The sequence below is a fragment of the Ambystoma mexicanum genome, chromosome 5p (assembly GCF_040938575.1).
Source record: "Ambystoma mexicanum isolate Mex_15411 chromosome 5p, UKY_AmexF1_1, whole genome shotgun sequence".
Classification (NCBI taxonomy): Eukaryota; Metazoa; Chordata; class Amphibia; order Caudata; family Ambystomatidae; genus Ambystoma; species Ambystoma mexicanum.
The window spans coordinates 297,058,226-297,082,628 of NC_090930.1; the positions used below are offsets into that span (position 1 = coordinate 297,058,226).

Genomic DNA, 24,403 nt, shown 5'->3' on the forward strand with positions numbered 1-24,403 from the left:
AGGACGCTCAAAAAAGTGCTAAGGATGAGTATGACACTCGGCAGCTGACTAACAGACCTTATTCCCAACGGGGTTCCCCAAACTCAGAGATTTTGAGGCCAGAGTGGACCGCGCTCCTCTGGCTACTCTCAGGGAGGACAATCCTCGTCCTGGAACCAGTCTCAAAACCAAGGTTCCTCGTCTAGCTTTCAAAGGGGCAATAAAAGAAGCAGAGACACTTCATCCCTCTACTTGACATGACCCACAGAGTGGAGATCACCCGAGGTCTGGTGGTAAATTGTCTAGATTACTGCAGTAGTGTCTACATTGGCCTGCTCACAAATGCCATTCACCACCTTCAACACGTTCTGAACAAGTCCGCTACATGCATTCTGTGCCTAGAGACAAAAGATCACTTAGCCCTGGGATTCAAAGCCCACCATTGGTTCCATCTTAGTCAGAAAATCAGATTCAGAATTGTCTGCATCATCTCTTGAGATGTTTGAAACAGAGTTCCAAAATATATCCACCAGAAGATAAATAAATACAAATGTATTAGGAATCTGAGATCTGCTAGCAAAGCAAAACCTTTAAGGATAAATAAAAAAACAACGACCTAGCGGAGGATCTCGCACTGTGATTATTTTCCCTTGTTCTCCCACACTCCTCACTCCCACCCTAATCCTTCACTCTTGGTGCCATGACGCAGCTTATCTGTGATGATCAGTTCATAAACCATCAATAAATAAATACTACTAAAAAGACAAAGCACCACAACATTGATAACAGCACTAATGATACAAAACACTATTAAAAAGAGAAAGTAAAGCTGATATGTTACCAAACTTGCTGACTTTGCTTATCCTTGTTATTTTATTGTTTTTTTTTTTATTTATTTTTTTTAGACTAAATCCAGTTCTTCTTAACGAATGGTCTCTTGATGAAGAAAGCATTGAACCAGACCCTGGTTTCATCCAGCCAGGTAATGTAAAATATTTCCGAAGAATATTTTATGTTCTACAGTGTGTTTTCATTTTTCCAAAAATACAACCTATGGTATTATTAGAATGTGCTGTGTGTAAGCCTTCCATCTGTCCTGTGTGAATCAGTGAACCCTAGTTTTTCTGCAACTGATTTTCAACTTTTATCATTGGTTTTTGCATGTATTCTGCTAAACGCTGAATGTGAGCGTCCCCCAAAAACGCACCCCCTTAGTGAGAGGCAATAAAGGACACACCCCAGGAGGGGAATGAGACCAGGACCAAGTGCGGGTGAGATCAAAAGGATTTTATATAATCAATATAGGGCATGCAAAGGACTCTGCAAACTCCGAGAGCGCTCTGTCTGACAATAGCAAAGACAGTCCTACTTATTACAGAACTGACTGACACCCTCGGGGGAGAGAGAGACACAGAGCTAATTGATTCGGGCGTTTGGCGCCAGAATTGCGTGAGCATTTTTGTCGGCTCCACCCCTTCTTGCAGCGATTGGCTGTACTGCGACCCTGCCTAGCCTTCAAATCTATTGCGCACGCGCACAGCGCGCGCGCACACGGGCGAGTACCGGATTGAGTACCGCTTACCCGCACTGTTTCCTGCTTGTGCTTACTTGCACTGTTTCAAGTGCCGGACTGTTGGACTGTTAGACATCGATCTTTGCAGCCGGTGACTCTACTTGGGAGGTGATGTGAGGAACTGGTCAGAATTGAAAAAGAAAAACTTTATTGCAACTGATGTGAACAAAATTGAAGTGACACTGTGTTGTTTGTTTGTTTGTTATTTCAGTTGATTCGGGCGTTTGGCGCCAGAATTGCGTGAGCATTTTTGTCGGCTCCACCCCTTCTTGCAGCGATTGGCTGTACTGCGACCCTGCCTAGCCTTCAAATCTATTGCGCACGCGCACAGCACGCGCGCACACGGGCGAGTACCGGATTGAGTACCGCTTACCCGCTTTGCCGCGTTGTCGGTTGAGGGGGTCGCTTTTACATCTTGACTCATGAGTAAGTGCCCTTTTTAGCCCCCCCTCAGACCTCAATTTATAAACAGCTCTGAAGACTTTGCCTTGGTGTTATCTTGCCGTTCTATTTTGTTACTTTCAGTCTTCTTGAAATGTTGAAGCGGGGTCGGCTTTATTCACTAAAAACCGACATGCCATCAACGGTACATGTTGACAAATAGTTTTAATGGTAACCAAAATAATTTACACAAAAAAAAAACGTCTTCCAACAAATCTATTGTTTTGATTCCTTGCCCCATGACCCCAAAAGGGCCCAGTACTACCATGTTTGATCCTGTGTGTCTGTCAACCCCTAATCAAAGTGCTCAGTCGCACACCCAATTTCCACGGTCACTTAAGTCTCTTAAGTCTAATAATAACTATGACCTACCACCTCAGCGACCATTCATTAGAACAGTGGCTGATCTAAAGACACCATGTGAACTCTCAGATAACACTATGTTAAACTCACCCTGTCACGCCCAACCAGTAATAGTAGACCGAACCATTCATTCATCTATGTCTACTAATTACAGTGCAGACTCTATTGACCCTAATGAGAATCAAGAGGTCTCTCTCTATGCGAGTCAGTGCGATTCCCCAATACCGATCCTCAACTCGCAGAATTCTCACCAAAAATCTAATGTGTCTCTACCAGCTCATTCCTTGTCTGCGATATCATATGTACACCCTACACCGCGCCGTCCCTGTGCACCTCCTCAAGGTGATTCTGCAGTGGCTCAATCTCTGCTGTTACAAACTACATTGACAGCCATCAACACCACTCTAATGTCTCTGTTTAAACTATTTGAAGTATTGAACTCTAAAATAACAAACCAAGAATCTAAGTTAGATGGTTTGCTGTTATGGACACAGCAAGTAAAACTGGTGCCTCCACTTCATCCATGCCCAACAGAACGGACACAGTGTGGTGATTCCTCTGGCACTCGGATGGTAGCTGACCTAGTCCCTTTAACACCAATGCCCACGCCTTACCCGGCGTTGCCCTCTATTGCGCAGATTATTACAATAAGTCCTCCAAAACCGGCTGTTCCTCTAGTTTCCTCTAATCAATCGTGGGTGAGTGTGCAAGACTCACCAATTCCTAACTCTATGTTGGAAAACGTCCTGCCTGTAATGAATCCCACAGCCCTGGATGCATGTCACTCTGTAGTCTCTTCGAAAGTTAGGAAGATTGTCAAAACCAATGCCAAAAAAAAGACCAAGGACATGCCTGCTGCACGAATGTCCAAAGCCTCAATACATGCTTTTTTAAAAAAAATTACTATGGACCGTCCTGCAGCTGCAGAAATAGTAAAACCTCCTCTAGCCTGTCCTGTATCTATCAATCTTGATGAACATGCTCTACCTAAAGTACCCGTGACTTATGACCCATTAGACTCTCTAGTTGAGGCTCTTGAAGCTGACCATATCGATAACATCGATGTTCCGATCTGGACTGACACTCGGGCTACATCTTCTGCTCATCAGTTACCAACTTCTAGCAATCAGGATTCTGAATCACAACGGTCTGTTATATTGAGTGAAATGCGTCGCGCTTTGGACGCCTATATGGATGAGCGTTGTCCGTCAGTGAATGATTATGCTTTGAAGCCAGCAGTGGATTCCCAAACTAAATCAGTCTCTTGGACTTCCCCGGTGGTTCAATCTAAAATTCCTCCACATCGACCTAATAATAGAAGTCTGTCTTTATCTAAACACGTTTCATGTCAGTCTCTAGAACACCAAAAATACACCGCGGAAAGAAATAATGTCTCATTCAATAATCTTGAGACGAAAAATGTCAGCAATAGGCAATCTCGCCACCTTACTACTACTGCGCCCGCCTGCCACACGCTAATTTTGAAATGTCGCGATGGCCCCTACCCTAAATTCAATCTAAACAGGCAAAGTGTCTTGAATATTTTTGGCGACGTACTTGAACTAGAAGACTTAACATCACACGATATAGCTCAAGTCGAATATATTTCTGACACCACTACAGCAATTGTGAGACTATGGATCCCCTCAGGTTTAGTCTTAAATACTATATGGCTTGCCAAAATGTCTCTATTTGAAATGGGTTTCTTGCTGACACAAGACCCGGAGCGTATCACAAAACACGTAGATGCCCCTTCAGTTCACCAACCTCAAATTTACATGAGTTCCCGGGATGACATGCAGACATCTAGATATTAACCATCACCCACATTACAGCCTCATGTCATTAAAATAGCTTCCTGGAATATTCGTGGCCATTCGCATTTACACACTTCATTAAAAATTCTAGCAGACTATGCCATAATTGCTCTGCAAGAGACTTGGTATTTAGAACCTCCAACCTGGGACAATTTTGATGTCATTTTATTATCTGCAAAGCTGGGAGCACGTGGTCGACCCTCGTCAGGGTTATTGGTGGCCGCTAATAAGAAATTGGGTTTTAAAGTTGAAGCCTGGAAGCATGTCAGCAACTATATGCAATTGGTGAAAATTACCTGTAAAAATCATATAATAGCCCTTGTCAACATCTACCGTAATCCGGTCGGAATATCGGACGTGGCTTTCTTTGAGGGTCTAACAGGACTCATTGATTTGATAGCAGTCACGCCCGGCATCACTGATTCCCTTATTATGGGCGATTTAAACATGGATTGTTTATCCCTGGCTAATAGAAATAAGACGAGGGCCGTTACCACGTGGTCTCGCATCATGTCTGACTGCAACATGTGTATGGTAAATGGTTCTGTAGATAGTGACATTCCACCGAATCCAACATGGCAGCGAGGCATTAGTCAAAGTACCATTGATTATATGTATGTTGAGCGAACCATGTTTACCCGCATTCGTCTGTTTGAGATAATACAGGGGTCTGTAAGTGATCACAACCTTCTCTCCCTTCAGTTAGCTTGGACACCTATGGATCCCCCTAGACAATGGCTTGACCAGCACTTTATGGTCAATAATACCAAAAATTGGCTTAGATGGACGCATGGAAATCTTAAGTTCACAAATGCAATTCATCAATACGATAAATCATCTAAACTGATTGAGTATACTGTTTTTCTTGATCCGTTTCGGCACACAATTGTCCCAAATCCAAATATAAAAACTCATAAGCATACATTTGACTCTGCAATTAAAGCTCGCAAGGCCGAATATCGCAAGGAAAAAAGAGTAATTCTTATGACAAATAACGCTAACATTAATGTCAACCTAAAAACAGCTAAATGCAAATACATGAATTGGATTCGAGGACACCGAGCCAAGCTTTTTCAACAAGACAGTGAAGCGATGCTATCTGCAATTTGCTCTAAAAACTCAGCAGAAATATGGCGATATCTTAATCAAAAACCAAATGTAGCTCAAGCCCATGTGCAATCAAATCCTGTTACAGAGGCCGTCTGGGTATCACATTTCTCTGATCTCTATAGTGATCCAGAATTTGATCCGAACGATCACCAGATCCAGTCCTCTAAACCCTGGGACATTCATTGCTCCCCTTATCTTCTTGAAGCAATGATTAAAAAATTAAGCTCATCACGAGCTGCTGGTCCGGATGGCCTCCATAATGTCATCTTGAAGGACAATTCAAGACTTTGGGCTTCAAACCTTCATGCAATCTTTGTACAAGTGTTGACTAATCGCAGACTTCCAGCCTCTTGGCTAAATTCTGTGATAGTCCCTATCTATAAGAAGGGTGACCGCTCTGATCCTCGTAATTACCGGCCAATCGCCTTGCTAGATACCCCAGGCAAACTATTTGCAAAACTAGTATTGTTAGAGTTCAATCAATGGACAGAAACTTGTGGTAAACGTGATCTTTATCAAACGGGTTTTGTTGGGGGCATGGGCACTTGTGTCAATCTTTTTACGTTGAACACAATTAAAGCCCTCTGTCAGTCTCATAAGCAGTCAGTCTATTTCGCGTTTATTGACTTGCACGCTGCATTTGACTCTGTTTCTCGTCCATTATTATTGGCGAAACTAATAAGAGATAATTGTCCATCAGATCTCTTTGATATCATCCATGCATTTCATGGTGCAACCTCTATTCGCGTAAGGCTTACTTTGGAGGGGTTGCTATCTGCTCCTATTAAGACCGCGCCAGGCTTAAAACAAGGTTGCCTATTAGCGGCAGCAATCTTTAACTATTTCATACATGACCTAAGTACTTCCTTCCTACAGATATGTTCGGATGCCCCTGTCTTGAAAGGGTTTAAAATCACTAACTTGAACTATGCTGATGACATTGTCCTAATTTCTAAAACGCCGACGGGCCTACAGAATCTTTTAGATGCGTTTAACCTGTACCTACGTAAGAACCAACATTGTGGTCAACACTAAAAAAAACCAGATTGTAGTCTACCAAGCTAATAAACTTAGTAGGTCCAGGCTAGCGTGGTCAATAAATAATACACCATTAGATATAGTGCCAACTTACACCTACCTAGGCGTTGATTTTGATGGCCTAACCAATTCACGCAGCCAGGTAGAGCGCATGGAGGCAAAGCTGACCGCGGCCATTTCGCAAACTAGAATAATATTGCATAAATTTGGGAAATTTTCCATTAAATCGGCAATAGTTTACTGGACTGTTAAAGCCATCCCATCGATTTTATATGGAGCGGAATCCATCCTGAATTGTCAAAATCTTAGAAAGTCTATTTTTGATAGATTCGAGGGTAAATATTGGCGAGCGGTGTTATCATTGCCGAATTGTGTTCCCGGTACCTGGCTGTGTTATGAATTGGGTCTCGTCTCAATGCATGCTATCTATACATGGCGTTGTTGTATGTTTCTGCGTAAATGCATAATGGCTTCTCAAAAAGTTACTATTCTGTCGATCCTCTCTGGCTATATATTAACATCAGATAAATTGTTTGTAAAACTATGGATTGACTTCTGTTTAGAAGCTCTTGCGGCCGCAAGCATACCAATAGCCTTGTTAATATCTAATCCAACAAAGGCAAAAAATCTTTTATACCAACTAGACTGGATTAAGACCATAGAGAAATGCCAAAAATACCACCAACCATGTAAGTATCGATTCTGGCCCAAACCAGTTAAAAGTCCAGAGTCTTATCTGCTAAAATTTCCATCAGTAGCATTAAGATCAGGAATAATAAGGGCACGATTTGATCTATGGCCCACTCATCAAGTCCTAGTGAGACGCAATTTGAGGCCTCGAGCACTCATGTCATGCAGATTCTGTAATGATTCCACAACGATTGAATCTCTCGAACACTTGGTTTGCAATTGTGCCCAACTATCTGTCTTAAGATCAAAACATTTTTCAAAGGTGATGAGTACGTTAACAACCATTGCTTATGACATGCGCTGGTCTTTTTTATTGTGTTCTAACAATCACTCTGTCAAGGTGGCCTTAAGTAATTTTTTGATGGCCATAAACTGGGACATTTCTACCTGAGAGGCGGTTCCAATCTCAAGCAGCGATTGATTTAAAAAAAGGGTAACTGTCTGCTAAATTATCTATTAGATAAACTGTGTCTATGAATGTCCTAATTGTGATGTAATAGCTACCTGAGGGGTGTAGACTGACTGATATGTATCAATATGTTTTGTGATGTTAAAGCAATAACAGTACTGTCGCTGTTTGAGATTGTCTGAGTTTGTCTGAGTTTGTATATCCTAAATGAATTTTAAATTTTAAATTTTAAATGAAAATGTTTGTTGGGTTTTAAAATGTTTGAATTTTGTATATTGAAAAGTTGTTTTTAACAGCTAAATCAATAAAAAAAAAAAAACATTACAAAACTAACGTCACGCATGACACAAGCTATAGGGGGCACATAGTCTTAGGGATTGGGTGGTGAAGGCTAGGTGGCATACAATGTATACTGTTGCTGTTCCAGGATTGGCGGACCTACGTGCGGTGCCACGCGGGGTAGACAGGTCAGCTGGGCTCTTCGGGTTGGAGCTGCCGGCCGGACATAACTTGTATTGATGATTGGTGGCTGCTCTAACACTTGCCCTTGTGGCCACACATTCGCAATCATTTGTCACATTCTACAATGTTAGGTATCTGATAAATCCTGTGACACATTGACCTTAGGTCAAGGAGGAGACAGGGACATGTATATGTGATAGGGGGTATCCCTATCCATCTGTTGTGGCGACATTTGGGTTCAGGTATGGTAGTCCATGTGCAGAGTTGGGGGTACCGAGGGGGGGTTATTCGATTGCCCTGTCCTGGTGGCTACAATGTAGGACAGTATTACGATCTGTTAGTACAAGGGTGAGCGCCCCCCTTCGAGGGCCATTAACTTGGGGTGAACGGGGATGCCAATGGGCCGTGGGGGGCATGTAACCGGTGCCCGGGAGATAGTGGGATTTAGGACCAGGTAGCTCGTAATTCATAGAGTCAGGCTGTGGCGGCCTTTTGACATGGGGGAGGTGAATGCTTGAAGCGGGTCCAACAAGATTGGGAAGGGAGGCAAGGCTGTGCTGTTTGAACACCAGAGGGCCTGGTGGGGGGGGGAGACGACCTTGCAGCTCTGGGCCTGTTTCCCTGCACAGGGCAGCTTCCTGCACTATTGGCAAGGGTGGGTGACAACACTTGGAGCTCCTGGTATTATACACATATGTTTACATTAATAGGGGAACTCGGGCTGGAGAGGGTTTTGCCATTTAACACAGTATTTCGCATCAGTTAACATACGAACATGAGGTAGCATTAGGTCGGGTTGTGTGTAAGAAAGAACACTGCATATTTACATCACAGTACAATCTGGCACTACTGCCTCGGCTGATCATCGTGCATTACAAATGCGCTTTGTTACATCATGTACAGGAGTGATCACATATTACTCTTAAATCACATGTCTCCAGAATAGCAGCAAACGTTAGTCAACACGACATATATAACACAAATGCGGGGGTGAGGGGCGCCACACAGTCCAATTTAGAGGGCTTGGTACAGGGTCAGGAAATGCAGGATTGGGCTGGTTTCAGTTACCTTCTAACAAGCCCGGTCACGGCTGGGGCAAACGATGTACTGGGGAAAGCCAAGTGATACAGTGTTTATTTTGTTGTTTGTTCGTGTCTGGTTGCTCGTGAGAACAGGCCTTCAGCGGCTCTACCATGAGGTGGAGGTTGGGGGGGAAGTGTATGCTCCTGTGAACGCAGTCAAGCAGGGGCCAGGCTGCATCTTTCTGTGTGTGCGAGTAACTTCGCATGGACTGGATTTTAGCGCCTTTTTACACAAAATGAAGTTGTCTTAATACAAAATGGGGTCTAGGTCATGTCTTATCCTGTAGTCGTGCAGCCTCGTGTGTTGATCCGCAGCCCCTTGCCTCCTGGGCCCTTAGGGCGAGGGGGCCGCCGACGAGTCATGAGTCTCCACCTGGGTCGGAGATGTATGTGAGGGGGGTCCTAATGACCTTTCCTCCCCTACATCTCCCCCCTTTCATTACTTAAGTAACGAATAACGCAGCTCCCCCAACCGTTCACGTTCCCTCTCATCTAACACTGCCTCCTCCCATGCTGGTGTTCCTTTTATAGGCATTCAGGCTCTGCAGACTCCCCGGAGGCTTTCCCCCCTTCTAGTGTATTCATCTGGCGTGCAGGTCATATATATATATACAGTCCCCCGTTCCCTCTAGGTCTACCCATACCTCCGTGTACCATTCTAGTTCCAAAGGCTCCTTTATCGTAGTGCGATATAACCTATCCACTATATCCCCATCATAGTACATTGGGACCATTCTATACTTTGGCTCGGAGTTCTCGCCAGTCTGCACGTGTGCCTCCTGTTGCGGTCGTGCCACTCCTCTAGCGTTGCCCATTGTCACCATCATCATTGCTCCATTGGGGACTGCGCCTACGCAGCAGCGAAGACCCAGCTGGCACACACAAAAAATCAAGAGAAAAAACATGATGAGGGGCATGAGCATTTTGACGGCGAGTCCCATCCAGGAAGGCACCCATGAAAAGATGTTGTCGAACCATGTGCTTGCCTCCGCGCCGCCTTCCTTCTTCATGCGTTCCCCCAAGTTGTGCACTGCGGTGATAACGTGCGATAGTGTCCCATTATCTGCGTCTTCAGAAGGCACGAATGTGCAACACGCGCTCCCGATTTTTCGGCAAACCCCTCCATCCATCGCGGTCAACAGGTCTAGGACATACCTGTTCTGCATCATCATTAGCCTCAGAGCCCTTAATTCCACCTTGATCATGTTGAACCCTTCTTCAGTGTCGTTGGCTAGTTGGATCAGCTCCCAACGTGTGATTTGGAGCCACTTTGCATTTGCTCGTGCCTGGATGCTTGAGACAAGGGATGCAAAGAAAGTTTCGGCAGAGCTGAACAGTCTGTACCGGTCTGGGATTTGTGCCAGTAGCTCGGATGAAGCCTTGGATATGTAGTTAGACGACCTTCGTTTCCTGGATACGACCCCTTGGATGTTGTCCTTCGACAGGGCATACAGTGGAGGCTCTTCAGTTGGTCGTACACTCTCCGTGTCTCGAGCTGCTGGTGTTCGCCCTTCTCTGATATGGCTCTCTGGTATTGCCATTAGAGCAGAGTGCAGTGTCGCAAGAGAGCATGTGCCCCTCCAAGATGGCGGGAGGTGCAGGTATACCCGTTTGCCGCACACCCAGTAAGTGGCCATGAGTGCTGCCGTTCCCTTCCTCATATCGGGAATCGTGAGCGCTTTACTGCAGTTTTTGTTTTTTCCCATGTCCATTTTTCCTTCCCCTTGGAAGCACAGTTCATAGTCTAATTCTTTTTGTAGTTTGAAAAAAGGTTCTTTCATGCACACCACTCCTTTCACTCTAGAGTAGCATGTTTCTCATTTTGCATCATTTCAAAAGATAACGCGTGTGCCTGGAAGGTGTTCTTAATTCTGCACAGGGTAAGATGAAGGAGACATTAGGCATCTGTGAGAGGCAATTCTTGTGACAGCAAGACTTTAGGTGTACCTGAGACATGGGGGATCAATGAGCACACATAGCAACTCTCATTTGTTGTTTGCTTTGCTGTGGAGCTCATGTCTGCATACCATTTATTAGACTGGTGTGGGTGTCTGGGGTCCTCTATTGTATCTACCCCTAGGCTGGAGTATTCATCATACCTTTTCCTCCCCGCTTCTCTCCTCCTTCTAGTGCTTTTAAGGAATTTTTTCGCATTCCTGGCTGCTCGTAGTAGTGTATCCCTTTCCCCGACCCTCCCCTTTTCCCACTCGTTTTACAGGGTCATGAAGTTATTAGTAATTTCTGCATTTTCTTTCATTCTATCTGTGATGTAAACATTTTCTGTTGGTTGAGTGGTTGCTGGAGTGGGCAGGGTCGCAGTGGTGTCATATAGCCATGATATAGCAGAGGGATTGCGATCATTTAAATCATATACACTAAAAACATTTGCATTGAGTTGGGGTTTTGGGAGCGTAGTTGGGCTGTTACTGGTAATATTTTGCTTCTTGGCCTGGTTGGGGTGAGGGCCGTACCCCCATACCAGCCGGAAACCATCCCATATCAAATAATTACCCTCCTTAAACAGTTTTGTTGCATTCTCCATAAAGGTTCCATTACCTCCCCTCTCATTTATCTCTATGGAGATAAATGCAACAGCCCAGTAAATGACAAGCCCGAACATTAGTGTGAAAAATATAATTGCACAAACTGTCAAGCCACACTCGTATGAATAATAATAATGAGAGAATTATTTCACTTATTTACACTTTTTTCTTAACGATTGGCACACATACAATAACTATACATATTACATTTATTTATGATTTTCTTTTCAACTATTGTTTTTTTTTTTTTACTGGTACTTTTCGTCATCGTATATCAGCATTTATTTTCATGTGCACACTTATGTGAATTTTCGTGCAGCTATGCCTTTGCCCTCCTATTCTTTTGTCCTGAATCTGATCTGTTTCAGTGCTGTTAGTTGTGTTCACACTGTTATAAGCTTTCCTTACGTCTGTTAAATGTATCCAATATCTCAGGCCCTTCACTTTTACCGCCGTCGGCGTACAATAAATTACCTCATATGGGCCATGAAATCTTGGGGCATTCCACCTACGTACAAAGCTTCTGACATGCACCATTTCTCCGGGCTCTAGCTGCCCTGTTGGGGTTTCTTTTTCTGCATTTGATGTGTCTGCTTCTCCCTCACCTGTGAATGGCGGTGCAAGCTGCCTTGATATCATGCAGGCTGCTTTAGTGAGTTTTGTCAGATATTCATTGAATTCCTCTCCCAGCACGGTTGCGCTCCTGTGGGCGTCGGAATGTCTGCGAAGGGGCCAGTTTGCTGTGTGCATTCGTCTTCCTGTCACAATCTCATGGGGTGACAGATGGTGGTCCTTGCTGGGCTGATTTCTCAGCTCGAATAGGGCCAAGAGGAGACAGTGCACCCACTTTTTTTTTTAAGAGAGAAGCAAAGCTTGGGGAGTCTTCCTTTAAGCAGGCCATTTATTTTTTCTACCACGCTGTTGCTTTGCGGGTGATAAATCTAGCACAGTTTGTGCTTAATGCCCAACATCGATGTCACTTCCTTAAAGAGGTCATTAACAAAGTGAGTGCCATTGTCTGAGCGAATTACGTCGCAAATTCCCCAGCGGGGGAATTCCTCTCTCACCAGAAATTTTGCAGCGCACTTTGCATCAGGACGTGCACATGGTCCTGCCTCCACCCACCTTGAGAATGGGCACACTACCACTATCATGTACCTTGCTCCATTGCACCTTTCCCCCATGTCTGCATAGTCAATATGCAGCTCTCTGAATGGGCCTATTGGCTTGGGTATGGTCCCTCTTAATGTTCTTAGTCATGCCTGAATTGTATTTCGAAGGGATTGTGTCCTCCGATGTATTCCTTATCTTTGATAATACGTTTCCAGCTTGCTGGCCTCGGAAATTTTTTCTGTAGAGGGCGCTGCGCGTCGACGTCCGCCGAGTCGATGTCCTTCGACGGCCACCGTATCGGCGCCGATGTCACCATGCCCATAAATAGTCGCGCGCTGCGTCCGTTGCTCAGTTCCGTTTTTCCGCGCTTCGTGGGGCCTCGGAACGTCGTTGCTCAGTTCAGTCAGGATAACTAACTATTTCTACTCGAATATTCCTTATCGTTCTCGATGGATTCTTCATCAGATCCGACAACGCTGCGATCCGGCTTCAAGAAATGTCGAGACTGCGGTAAAAAAATTTCAATAACGGATCCACACAGGATCTGCTTATGGTGCTTGGGATCCGAGCACCATTGTTCGGAATGTGAGGACTGCATGTCCATGACGGCGAAAGCCTTGAAGGAGTGCAAGGGGAAGCTCGAGAGAGGTAAGTCAGCCAAAACCTCCTCGAAAGTTTCGTCGGCTGAGTCGAGGCATTCGTCTCCTCGCCGTCGAAAACATTCCCATTCTAGATCTCGAAGTAGCTCCCACCATTCGTCGAGATCAAGACGCTCAAAAAAGAGACGTCGAAGGTCCCATTCCTCGTCTTCTGTGTCCCCAGAAAGGGTCTCCTGTCCCACTAAACACAGTTCTCAAGCTGAGTGAGAGGAATTCAGAAAGAAAATGTTAAGCGTCTTCGAGAACGTAGCCTCGACCCCCTCGAAGACAGCTGAGGGTGATACCCCGGGTGAAAAACCCAAAACATCAAAATGCCGCGAGTCGCAGCAACCGGCGAAACATTCCACCGAGAGCGCCATGAGCCATCGGGTAAGAAGGCACCATCTTCGACGCCGTCGTCGAAGATTCCCTCGACGCATGGATCGGCTCCATCAACGCCGTTGTTGAAGGGTTCCTCGACGCATCGGTCGATCGACTCGACGCTGATGAAAGAGAGGACCAAGGCCACTCCACAGCCAACAGTGATTTCAAGGGCCTCCGGCACGACGCCGAGACCGTCGTCAATGCCCTCGAGTAGGATCCCGATCCTCTCGAGTTCTTCGAGACCCCTTCCAGTTTTTTTCGACGCCGTTTTCGGCGCCTTCAAAGCCTGTTACATCGGCGTTGACGACATCAACGTTTTCTCGTCCAATAACGACGAGTTTGGCTCCTTCTGCCCTAGAGATGGGTTTTACTCCATTTCAGAGGTCAGAGTACCCTGGACTTTCTTCAATTTATGAAGAGGGGGAAGATTCTGACCAGGAAACATTCGGGTTACAGAGGACCACACTGCCTATTGCAGAGGATTTCACCTCTGAGGAAAGAAGGCTGAAGGACCTACAGGAGTCACTACATGAGGCAAGTGGGCTGGACACTTCCCCAGAAGTGGAATTTGTTAAGCCGGTCCCAGGGGAACATGCTGAAACACCCTATAGAACCCTGATGGTAAGAATTATTGAATTTATGGGTTGGTCTGCGCCTTCACCTGTTTTTCAACAGGATGACCTAACAGATATATTAGACAAAGGCCCACAGGAGGACCCAGTGGTCCCCTTCCATGCAGCCTTACAAAGGAAAATTGCATCTAATTGGGAAACTCCCGAAGTTATCCCTGCAGTCAATAAAAGATTGTCAACCAAGTATAGGGTAGTGGCTGCTGACCCTGAATACTTATCAAAACACCCGACTCCAGAGAGCCTGGTGGTTCAAGCGGCAACTTCATCTAGCAGTAGGACCGCTTACCCTACTGTCCCACAGGATAGAGATGACAAGAGGTATGACTCTATGGCGAAGAAAGTTTTCTCTGCCTGTAGTATGGCGTTGAAGTCCATCAACAGGTTCAGTCACACACTATGGGAGTGTGCTTCATCAGCGGCTGACTGCATACCCGAAGGAGAGGAAAAGGAAGCCTTCCTTAACATTTGCTCCAGATCTACAGGCCAGACTTTTGAATATGCCCTTTGACGGCTCTTCATTATTCGGGAAAAAGGCTGATGACAGTCTGGAAAAGTTAGACTTCTAAAGCAGCAGCAAAATCTGTAGGAGCTGCTATCCGCCAACCTTCTTTTCGCCCCTCAGGAACCTCTGGAAGAGGAAAGTCCTTTCGCTATTATTCCGCATTCGGGAAAGGCAGAGGACAGCCGGCTCAAAGAGGCCAAAGGAGATCCACCCGAGGTGGACGGGTCAAAAGTACTAAGACTGCAGCAGTAGCAGGTGCCTCTTTACCCTCGGCATCTGCATCAGCCGCCCCCAAACCACTCTGAGGCCTTTCCACACAATACACCTGTAGGGGGCAGGTTAACTCACCATCTGACGGAATGGCAGTCTATAACGTCAGATGCTTGGGCATTGGAAACAGTTGCCCAAGGCTACTGCCTACCCTTTCTACACATTCCTCAGTCATCCACCGGGGAACAGCTCTCTAAAAGTTCCAGATCCGCTCCTCTTGCAGGAGATTATAGACCTGCTAAAGAAAGGTGCCATAGAACCTGTACCTGTAGCGGACAGGAACAAGGGCTGGTACTCCCCCTACTTTCTCATACCAAAGAAGGACGGAGGACTGAGACCCATCCTGGACTTACGAGAATTGAACAAGTTCCTCAGGAAGGACAAGTTCAAGATGGTAACTCTCTCTCAGATCCTTCAGGCCCTCCAGCTCCAGGACTGGCTGGTATCTCTGGACCTTCAGGATGCTTATTTCCATGCGCCAATCCATCTCAAACACAGGAAATACCTGAGGTTCGCAATTGGCGACTCTCATTATCAATTTCAAGTTCTGCCATTTGGGCTGACCTCCGCCCCGAGGGTCTTCACCAAGCTGATGTCGTTAGTGGCGGCGAGTCTAAGGAAGGACGGGATCCACTTCTACCCCTACCTGGACGACTGGCTGATCAGGGCTGTATCTTCGGAACAGGCCCAGGCCCAGCTAGATTATCTGCCACTTCCTTCACAGACTGGGCTTCTCCCTCAATTTAAAGAAGTCACAGATGATACCATCACAGAGACTCCAGTTCATTGGAGCGGTCCTGGACACTTCCCTGGGAAAAGCCTCACCACCAGAGGTGAGGGCTCAAGATATTCTACAGATGGTCACCACGTTTCAAGATGCCCAACGTCTCCCAGCCTTCGACTTTTTGAGGTTGCTAGGCCTCATGACATCCTGCATCTTCCTTGTGCCAGAGGCTTGCCTGAGAATGAGATCTCTTTAGTGGGCACTGAGAAGTCAGTGGTCGCAATTCTCAGGGAGAATGACGGATCTCCTCCGGATTCCGGAGAAGGTAGCCCGCGACCTTCAATGGTGGGCCTATCCAGAGAACATCTTGAAAGGAGAACTGTTTTGGCAACCATGGCCGGAGATAACAGTAGTCACAGACGCCTCACTCACGGGGTGGGGAGCCCATGCCAACGACTTGACCATCAGCGGTCGTTGGTCTCCATCGGAGTCCAGACTACACATCAACCTATTAGAGCTGAGAGCAATCAGACTAGCGCTGAAAGCTTCCCTGCCATCAGTACAGGGGAGAAATGTCCTGATAATGACGGACAACACGGTGGCCATCCACTACCTCAACAAAAGAGGAGGCGTAGGATCACTGCCACTGTGCAGAGAGGCGATGCAGCTCTGGTTTTGGGCAATCCAAGAAGGAATCTCTCTATCGGCTGTCCACCTAGCCGGAGAGAAGAACTTGACAGCGGACGCTCTGAGTAGACAGAGCACAGTCTCCCACGAGTGGGAGCTAGCTCAGGAAGTCCTTCAAGAGATCTTCACCCTTTGGGGAACCCCTCAGGTGGATCTGTTTGCCACAAGCAACAACAAGAAGTGCGATCTGTTCTGTTCAAGGGAATTTCCCCCGAGAGGATCTCTAGGAGATGCGTTCGTAGTGGACTGGGAGTTTCCACTCCTTTACACGTTCCCTCCAGTCCCTGTTATTCCTCAAATGATCAGGAGGTTGAGAAGATTCCAGAAGACCATGATCCTAATTGCTCCGGATTGGGCCAGGAGAACGTGGTACCCGGACCTTCTAGATATGTCCATCTGTCCTCCAATCCGTCTTCCACTCAAAGAGAATCTTCTCTCGCAGAAGGGAGGTCAGGTTCTCCATCCAGACACAAGAACCCTCAACCTTCACGCTTGGCTTCTGAAAGGTTGAGGTACAAGGATTGGGATCTCCCTGATGACGTCATGGAGGTGTTGCTTTCGGCCAGAAGACCGGCAACAAAGTCTTTATACCGCTGCCGTTGGAACAAATTTTGCAGCTGGTGTAGGGAAGAGAATATCGACCCTTTTTCATGTGGTACACCAATGGTGTTATCGTTTCTACTCTACTTGGCAAACTCAGGCCTTCAAGTGGGCACTGTAAAAGGCTATCTCGCAGCGCTTTCTATCTTCAAGCGCACTGCGGAGGAACCATCATATTTCAAACTTCCTCTAGTGGTACAATTTCTCAAGGGACTAACTAATGTTTACCCTCCAAAACCATTCCAGGTTTCCTTATGGGACTTAAATTTAGTCTTAAAATTCTTAATGGGCACTCCATTCGAACCACTTCACTCTTGCGCGCTGACATTTCTCACGCTTAAAACTGTCCTATTGGTAGCACTAACATCTGCTAGGAGGGTGAGCGAGCTACAAGCTCTCTCCTGTAAACCCCCACATACAATCTTCCACAAGGACAAAGTTGTCCTACAGGTGAAGCCTAATTTCCTCCCAAAGGTGGTTTCTGAATTTCATATTACTCAGAAAATTACCTTAACTTCGTTCTACCCTCCTCCCCATCCGGGGAAAGAGGAGGAAAGGATACATAGGCTGGACCCTAGGTGAGCTCTCAGATTTTACATCAGCAGAATGGCTAGGATCAGGCAAGCAGACCAACTGTTTGTAGGATACTCAGGTCACAAGTTGGGACTACCCATAACAAAACAAACCATCTCCAGGTGGATTATTTTGGCCATCCTGGAATGTTATAGACTAGCAGGGAAAGAGCCACCCCAAAATCTCAGGGCTCATTCAGCCAGGGGTATTGCAGCCTCTTCGGCTCTCCAAAGAGGGGTACCGGTCCGGGACATATGTGCGGCTGCCACATGGTCGTCCGCACATACATTCACAAAATTTTACAATCTGGATTCCTCCACTGCTCAGATTTGGCAAGGCCGTATTACATTCGGTCCATCCCTAAAGGGATACATAACACTCTCACTCCCACCTCCAATTACATGCCACTGCTATGGGAGTCTATCAAAGATGAGGAATACGTCGGAGGACACAATCCCTTCGAAGAACAAGTTACTTCTTACCTGGTAACGTTCTTTCGACGGGCTGTTCCTCCGACGTATTCCTTATCGCCCCTCCCATCCATCCCCGCAGTGATAACTTCCCTTGTGGTTGCAGCTTACGCTCCTTCAAGGTCAATAACCAATTCAGGCATGACTTTTCTTATGCTACAAAACGGAACTGAGCAACGGACGCCGCGCGTGGCTATTTATGGGCATGGTGATGTCGGCGCCGATACGGTGGCCATCGAAGGACATCGACTCGGCGGACGTCGACGCGCAGCGCCCTCTACAGAAAAAAATTCTGAGGCCAGCAAGCTGGAAACGTATTATCAAAGATAAGAAATAAGTCGGAGGAACATCCCGTCGAAAGAGCGTTACCAGGTAAGAAGTAACTTGTTCATCTGGCACGTTGTACATTCCATTGCCAATTTTGAATGTTGTTCTTGCAACCCAGGTACGAACCAGTGTTCTTGTATTTCTGCAGTAATGTGTTGCTTTGCATTGTGTGCAGGAAAATGCAATTGCTGGAAGGCCACTTCTAATAATTTAGTGGGCATGACCACCTTCTCTGTTGTTTTGTCGCCACAATAAATCAGTTGCTGACTGGCTGCATCCCCTCTTTTCCCGCAGCTCTTTTTCTTCTTCTGTTGCTCCGTCTTGTAGCTCTAATATTTGTGATATGGGCATAGTGTTGTAACCGTCTGGGAGGTCCTCCACTGTTTGCTTCCTCACGAAGTACTCACCTGTCCTTTCTTTTACACAATAGGATGCTTCTTTCGGGGCAGTGTCCGCTGCCGCGTTTCCCAAAGAGACGAAATCGGTGTTGGTAGTATGGGCCTGGCATTTGACTATTGCTACTGCAGTGGGGTCTTTCAAGGCTTCTATGAGCTCTCAAGAGTTCTGCATGTTGCACCGGGGACCCATCAGCCCTGTTAAATCCCCTTCTCCCCCACCTTGCAAGTCCACCATGTACTGTTGTGGCCATGTATGCTGAGTCCGTGTACATTGTGACTGCACACCCCCTTGCAGCACGCAGCGCTTCAATCAATGCTATGAGCTCTGCCGCTTGTGCTGAGAAATGGGCGGGCAGGCGCTACTGTATTAGCACTTCGTACTCACCTTCTTCCAATCGCACAACAGCCACCCCTACATGTTTTTCTCCTGTTTCTGAATTTATGGAAGCTGACCCGTCTATGAAAAATATTTCACCCTCAGCTAGTGCGTTTTCGCTCACTATTGTTGCTCCCTGTTCCTCTCCTTGATATGTTGCAGTCATGTGCCTGAGATGAATCTTGTGGGGTTTACTACCTTACACCTTACTACATGTATGCAGTGGCTCTTTGTGTGGTCAGTGTGCTTTTCGATCGTTCTAGTATGGCGAACAAGGAATGCTCCACGTATAGCAACACTGAACATCCCATTACTATGGTGGCGCTTTTCTCAATGGCGAACGCGGCGGCTGCGAGGGCCTGTTCGCACGCAAAGTGTCCCTGCATTACTGCATATAGTGTCCCGCTGTAGTATGCCAGAGGCTTGTGACCTAGTGATGTTTTTTGTTAGGACTGCTGTCATGAGTGTTCCCTTGCAGTGCGAGAACAGGTAGACCTCTCGTTCATAGTGTGGATTCGCGAGCACTGGTGCGCTTGAAATGAGCCTATATTTCTGTTGAACAGATAAGAACTTTCACCACGTGTGGTGCCACTGACAAAAGGAGTAAGACTTCAGCAAAGTAAAGCCTGTTGGACAGTAAATGGGGATATCATTTAAAAACAAAAATGTTTTGTTAAGAGTATGCTATTTATATCGACCTAACCCCTGCACAACATAGTGCTGATTGCAAAATGCTATATGGAAAAATATTTAGCTTTCACCTTTGTGCCCCATTTCTGCAATAGTGTTGGGTTCAGCCAGTGAACTTGACTCACTGATGATTGCAAATTCTTTGTCTGATAAACATCTGGTTAATTCACAGTTGCTTTTTTTTTTTTTCATAAATGTTTATTGGCATATAGGTGACTTGTAAAAGTTAATATGGAAAAACAATGTTGCTTTCTCTCTTTGTGTCTCGATTCTACAATTGTGTTGAGCCCAGCAAGCATACGGGAGACACTGATGATCAATAGTACCATAATGATTCCCCTTAGGCCTCCCGAGTCTCTTGTTTCTCCTGTTACCTGCGTTTTGGTTGGCAGAGCGTCACTGGCGCCTTCGTCTGCTCGCGGTATGCTACTTCCTTTGTTCTTTCATAGTCTCTTTTCACTTCTGCGTCCTGATATCCTTATCCTTTCTCGGTACGGCTCATCAGCTCTTTAGGTAACTGGCTGGTAGGAGGTTGGACTGACTAGTGGTCTTAGTGCAGTTCGAGGGACTGTCGGTCCACCACGGGATGCGGTCCACCACGGGATCTCTGTGGTCACGCCACTACAATTGCCTTCTCCCATCTTGGTTCTCGCTGGATGCTTTGCATCCCATGCTCCTCTGGCAGCTCCCCTGCAGTTTTCAAACTCGGGGGGCTTTGCCGACTGTAGTGTCTCCTCATTTTCAGGTTGGGAATAAAACCTTGTTACCTCTTCTTCTTCCCAGTCTTTACATAAACTAATTTAGGAGTTCCTCAGAGGAACGGGAGTCCTTATCCCCACAAGGGGAGTCTCTCCTGGTGGTGTCCCACTTGCCTCGACGCCTAGGGAGGGTGTTGCGTAGCGTGCTCATCTCCCTAGCCTCACGGGGGGGCTCCCCTTTGGGGAGAAGGGACTAATTCCCTTGATTCGTCACATGGCCCAACTGTCTCACGGGATTCCCTGTTTCCTCCTACTCCCTGATTGGCCTTCAATGTGACATGACTCAGGCCACAGTCCACTGCTTGGAACCTTCAGCACAGCCTTGCCCGGGCATCTAGCAAAGGGCAGTGGTGAAGGATGAGGACTTTTTGCCAGATTTCTTGGCCCAGACACAGATTGTTTGTCAACTTGGTAAGCAACATCACCCGAGTACGCCCTAACACCATAATTGCCTAAGCCTATACAGTCTCCCCGCTATGATGGTGCTTCTAGGTACATCCCACTACGTTTGTCCATTGTGATTTTGCTCTTGGGTACGTTGTACTCTTTAATTTTTTATTATTATTTTTATTTCTTTTGCCTCCTCCTCTGATTTTGCGCCACAGTGTAATTTTGTTCCCAGGTCCATACAGGTTTTATTTGCCTGGTCTGATTTTGCTCTTGGGTACCATTTGTGACGAGTCGCAAGGTTATGTCACTTCGCCCTAAGGCAGAGCTCTTTCCCCACTTTGGATAAGGACGATCACCTAGGGTATAACCTGTTGGCCAACGTCACACCCCAACCTTCCTTAACCCCTCTGCACCTCCATGTCAAACAACTTCCTTGCAGGTAGATCCATGTATTTCTGTAATGTAGGAGAAAAGTCACAACAGAAAGTACCAGGACGAAAAAGAGCACAGGATACATGAAAATTACTAGTTGTGCTAGTACTGGTGCGAGGTGGTCCAGAAGATGCATGAAGATCAGTCCATCAAGAGTAACAAAGGACTTTGACAATCTGCCAGGGCGGGACTGGCAACATTGTATAAGAAGTGAAGAAGGACTGAAGACTTCGTTAATCCCAGCCGCGAAAGGCAGAAGGTGTGGAAACTGTCCAGAGCGGGAGTTTTGAATCCTGTCAGCTGACCGGGGATGCCAAAGATTGGTGAACATCAGCAAAGTGCCGACGGAGCTTTCAGTGGGTCCAACTGAAGCAGACCGGAACACGAAGCAGGAAGACAAGCCGAGCAGACCAGTGGACCGCAGAGCTGCCTCGCTGCTTCAGAAGCAAAGGAGAGAAGACTGAAGAGTCAGAGACATGCAGCCCATTCCCAGGAAGCCCTGGTGGTGTACCAAAGTTCCAAAGAAGATAACGGGAGGTACGAGAGACCCAAAGGGGACACAGTGGAAGAGAGGCAGGCTTGAGAGGCTCTCCAATGGCCCTTTGAGAAAAGGTCATCGAGCATCCAAGGAGAACTTCCTCATTGCAGCAACAATAAGTCCACTGACCACCAGAGAAGGGTCGGGGACCCCAAAACAATCACATTGAGCATCTGAGGAGCACTTCCTCGTCGCACTGGCAGCAATAATACCACTGACTGCCAGAGAAGTGTCTGCGATCCTAACACCAGTGAATCAAGCAACGGAGCGGAACCTGCTCATTGCAGTGGCAGCAGCAAGCCCACTGACCAGCAGAGAAGAGTCTGCGACCCTGACATAAGTATATTAACTATCATAGGAAAGCATCCTTGTCGCAGTCATCGGGAAAAGTTCACTGAGGCCCCGAAAAGGACTTGAGACTTTGCCAATACCAGGAGAAGGGAGTCATTCTCCTGAAGAAGGTACTTTCTGTTGACTTATTCTTTAGTGCAAGGGATAGAAGTAGGTTATGACATAGGACGGTTGAGTTTTGATTTCGATGGACATCCTGACAGATCCTTTAGTATTAGTTTGAGGCAGGGAAACCCCTCTTAGAAGATGGGGCTAGTGAGGGTTTCTTTTTTTTTTTAAATGTCTTTGCCAACCAAAATGCCAACGTTGTGTCAGCGCCCTTCTTCGACACCCTTACACATCTCACTGATTATGTTTTGCTTTCAGGTACATGCCACTGAGTCATTTCTCCTCAGTTATTGCCCTACTATGTAGGGCCCACTATGTTCATTTACTCTAGCTGTTTTCACGTCCACATACATCCACAATGATTTTGTTGTTGCATATGTGTCAATGTGATTTTACTCTTCAGTGCAGCCCAAATTCCCTACTGTGATTTTGCTCCTAGGTTCAGCCCAACATGAATATTGTGCCCCTGACTTTGGCACTGTATTTGTTCATATGCCCCTGCTGTGTGCTCTGTGATATTTTCTCCGTGCCAGTTTTTCTGTGATTTCTGTCTCCTAGCAAAACCTACAGCGATATCTGCCCTTTGCTAATGCTCACTGTGTGTTTTTTGATTCCTGCTGATGTATTGATGATCCTAGCAAGCCTTTTCAGGAGCTGGAAGGACCCCTTTCTGGAAAGAAAACCATGAACTATTCCTGATATATTAATTCACATGCATTATGTATAGACTTTATGCTCAAAAATGTATTCTCTGCCTGTATGTCAAAACATATTTTTTTGGTAGGATACAAATGATTTGCATGGAAATGTTCACATTTAATAAACAAAGGTAGGCCATGTTCAAACTAACCCAGTGCATTTTGGACATACATCGACCCTCAGGGAAACATTTTGATACTGATTAAAACAACAAGATATAAACTGTGAATATAAGTGCATACTAGAATGGTGATTTCCTTAAATGTAGATATACAGTGTCTTCTAGCTGCCTGCTTCTAATCCAACATATTCAGTGAACCAATAAAATCTACCCGATGAACAAATATCAAGCACAAAGCAATTAAAACATGAAAATTATATGAAGAATATAACTCTTTAGTCGGATGTAAATTCTAAGAAAATGTGTTAACATATACATACCTCAGACATTTTATCAATCAACGAGAATACTGGATATCATACAAATGGAGCCTGTAACAGAAGGAACGCCCCAAGATGTCAATGCGTATCTATCTACTTCTAGGACCATTTCATTGATTTAAAATCGTTTTTGTAATAACCTCAAAGAGTTTCCATAAGTCTTGTAATGTGGCAAATGGCATGCCCCCTGTTTATCATAGGACTCCTATGAACCCAGTGAGAGTGGATGTGTTGCTAAAAAATACTACAAGACCGTTCATGTGCTTGATGATGTCATGTACATAATGATGTCACGTTGCTGTACTCTCAGCGTAAATGTTGAGCTATCACGTTCATTTGTATACCTGCTGATGTTCTGCAGAAAATGATGCTATTCTAAACTATGGTATTCCAGAATATTTGTTTTCAACTTCTCTTTATTGTTTTGCGTAGTTCCACAAAATACCAGCAATAAACCGCAACAACCCCTCAACCCCACCCTCCAAAAACACATGTACGGCAATACAGTACAGCGACATTGAAGCAGGAAAAAGAGATATCAAGTAACACAGGGACACATTGAATCATGCTTGGTATTTCCGCAGCCCTGGTTTGTGGGCTGAAAATGCATTATCATTGTTACAACCGTCTAGTGTAAAGGCAGTCTCTACGTTGGCGGTGTTCAGCATGTAATTTCGAAAATGGTGCCAACAGTCCAATAGCCTGCTACTCACAGGTAAGGTGATGGCATACTGCGTCTCTTTGTTCACACCTATTCATGTAGGCCAACCATTCACGCAATGTTGGTGCTGTGGA

The 24,403-nt window shown here is 45.9% G+C and overlaps 1 protein-coding gene across 2 annotated transcripts in view; it reads left to right on the forward strand.

Annotated features, from left to right (window-relative positions):
- Positions 1-24,403, forward strand: part of RADX (RPA1 related single stranded DNA binding protein, X-linked) — a 586,560-nt gene that overhangs the window by 460,721 nt on the left and 101,436 nt on the right. For both annotated transcript variants that reach the window (XM_069612730.1, XM_069612729.1), the window contains exon 11: positions 885-961. In XM_069612730.1, the coding sequence (XP_069468831.1) occupies positions 885-961 (77 nt within the window). The remainder of the gene's footprint in view (positions 1-884; positions 962-24,403) is intronic.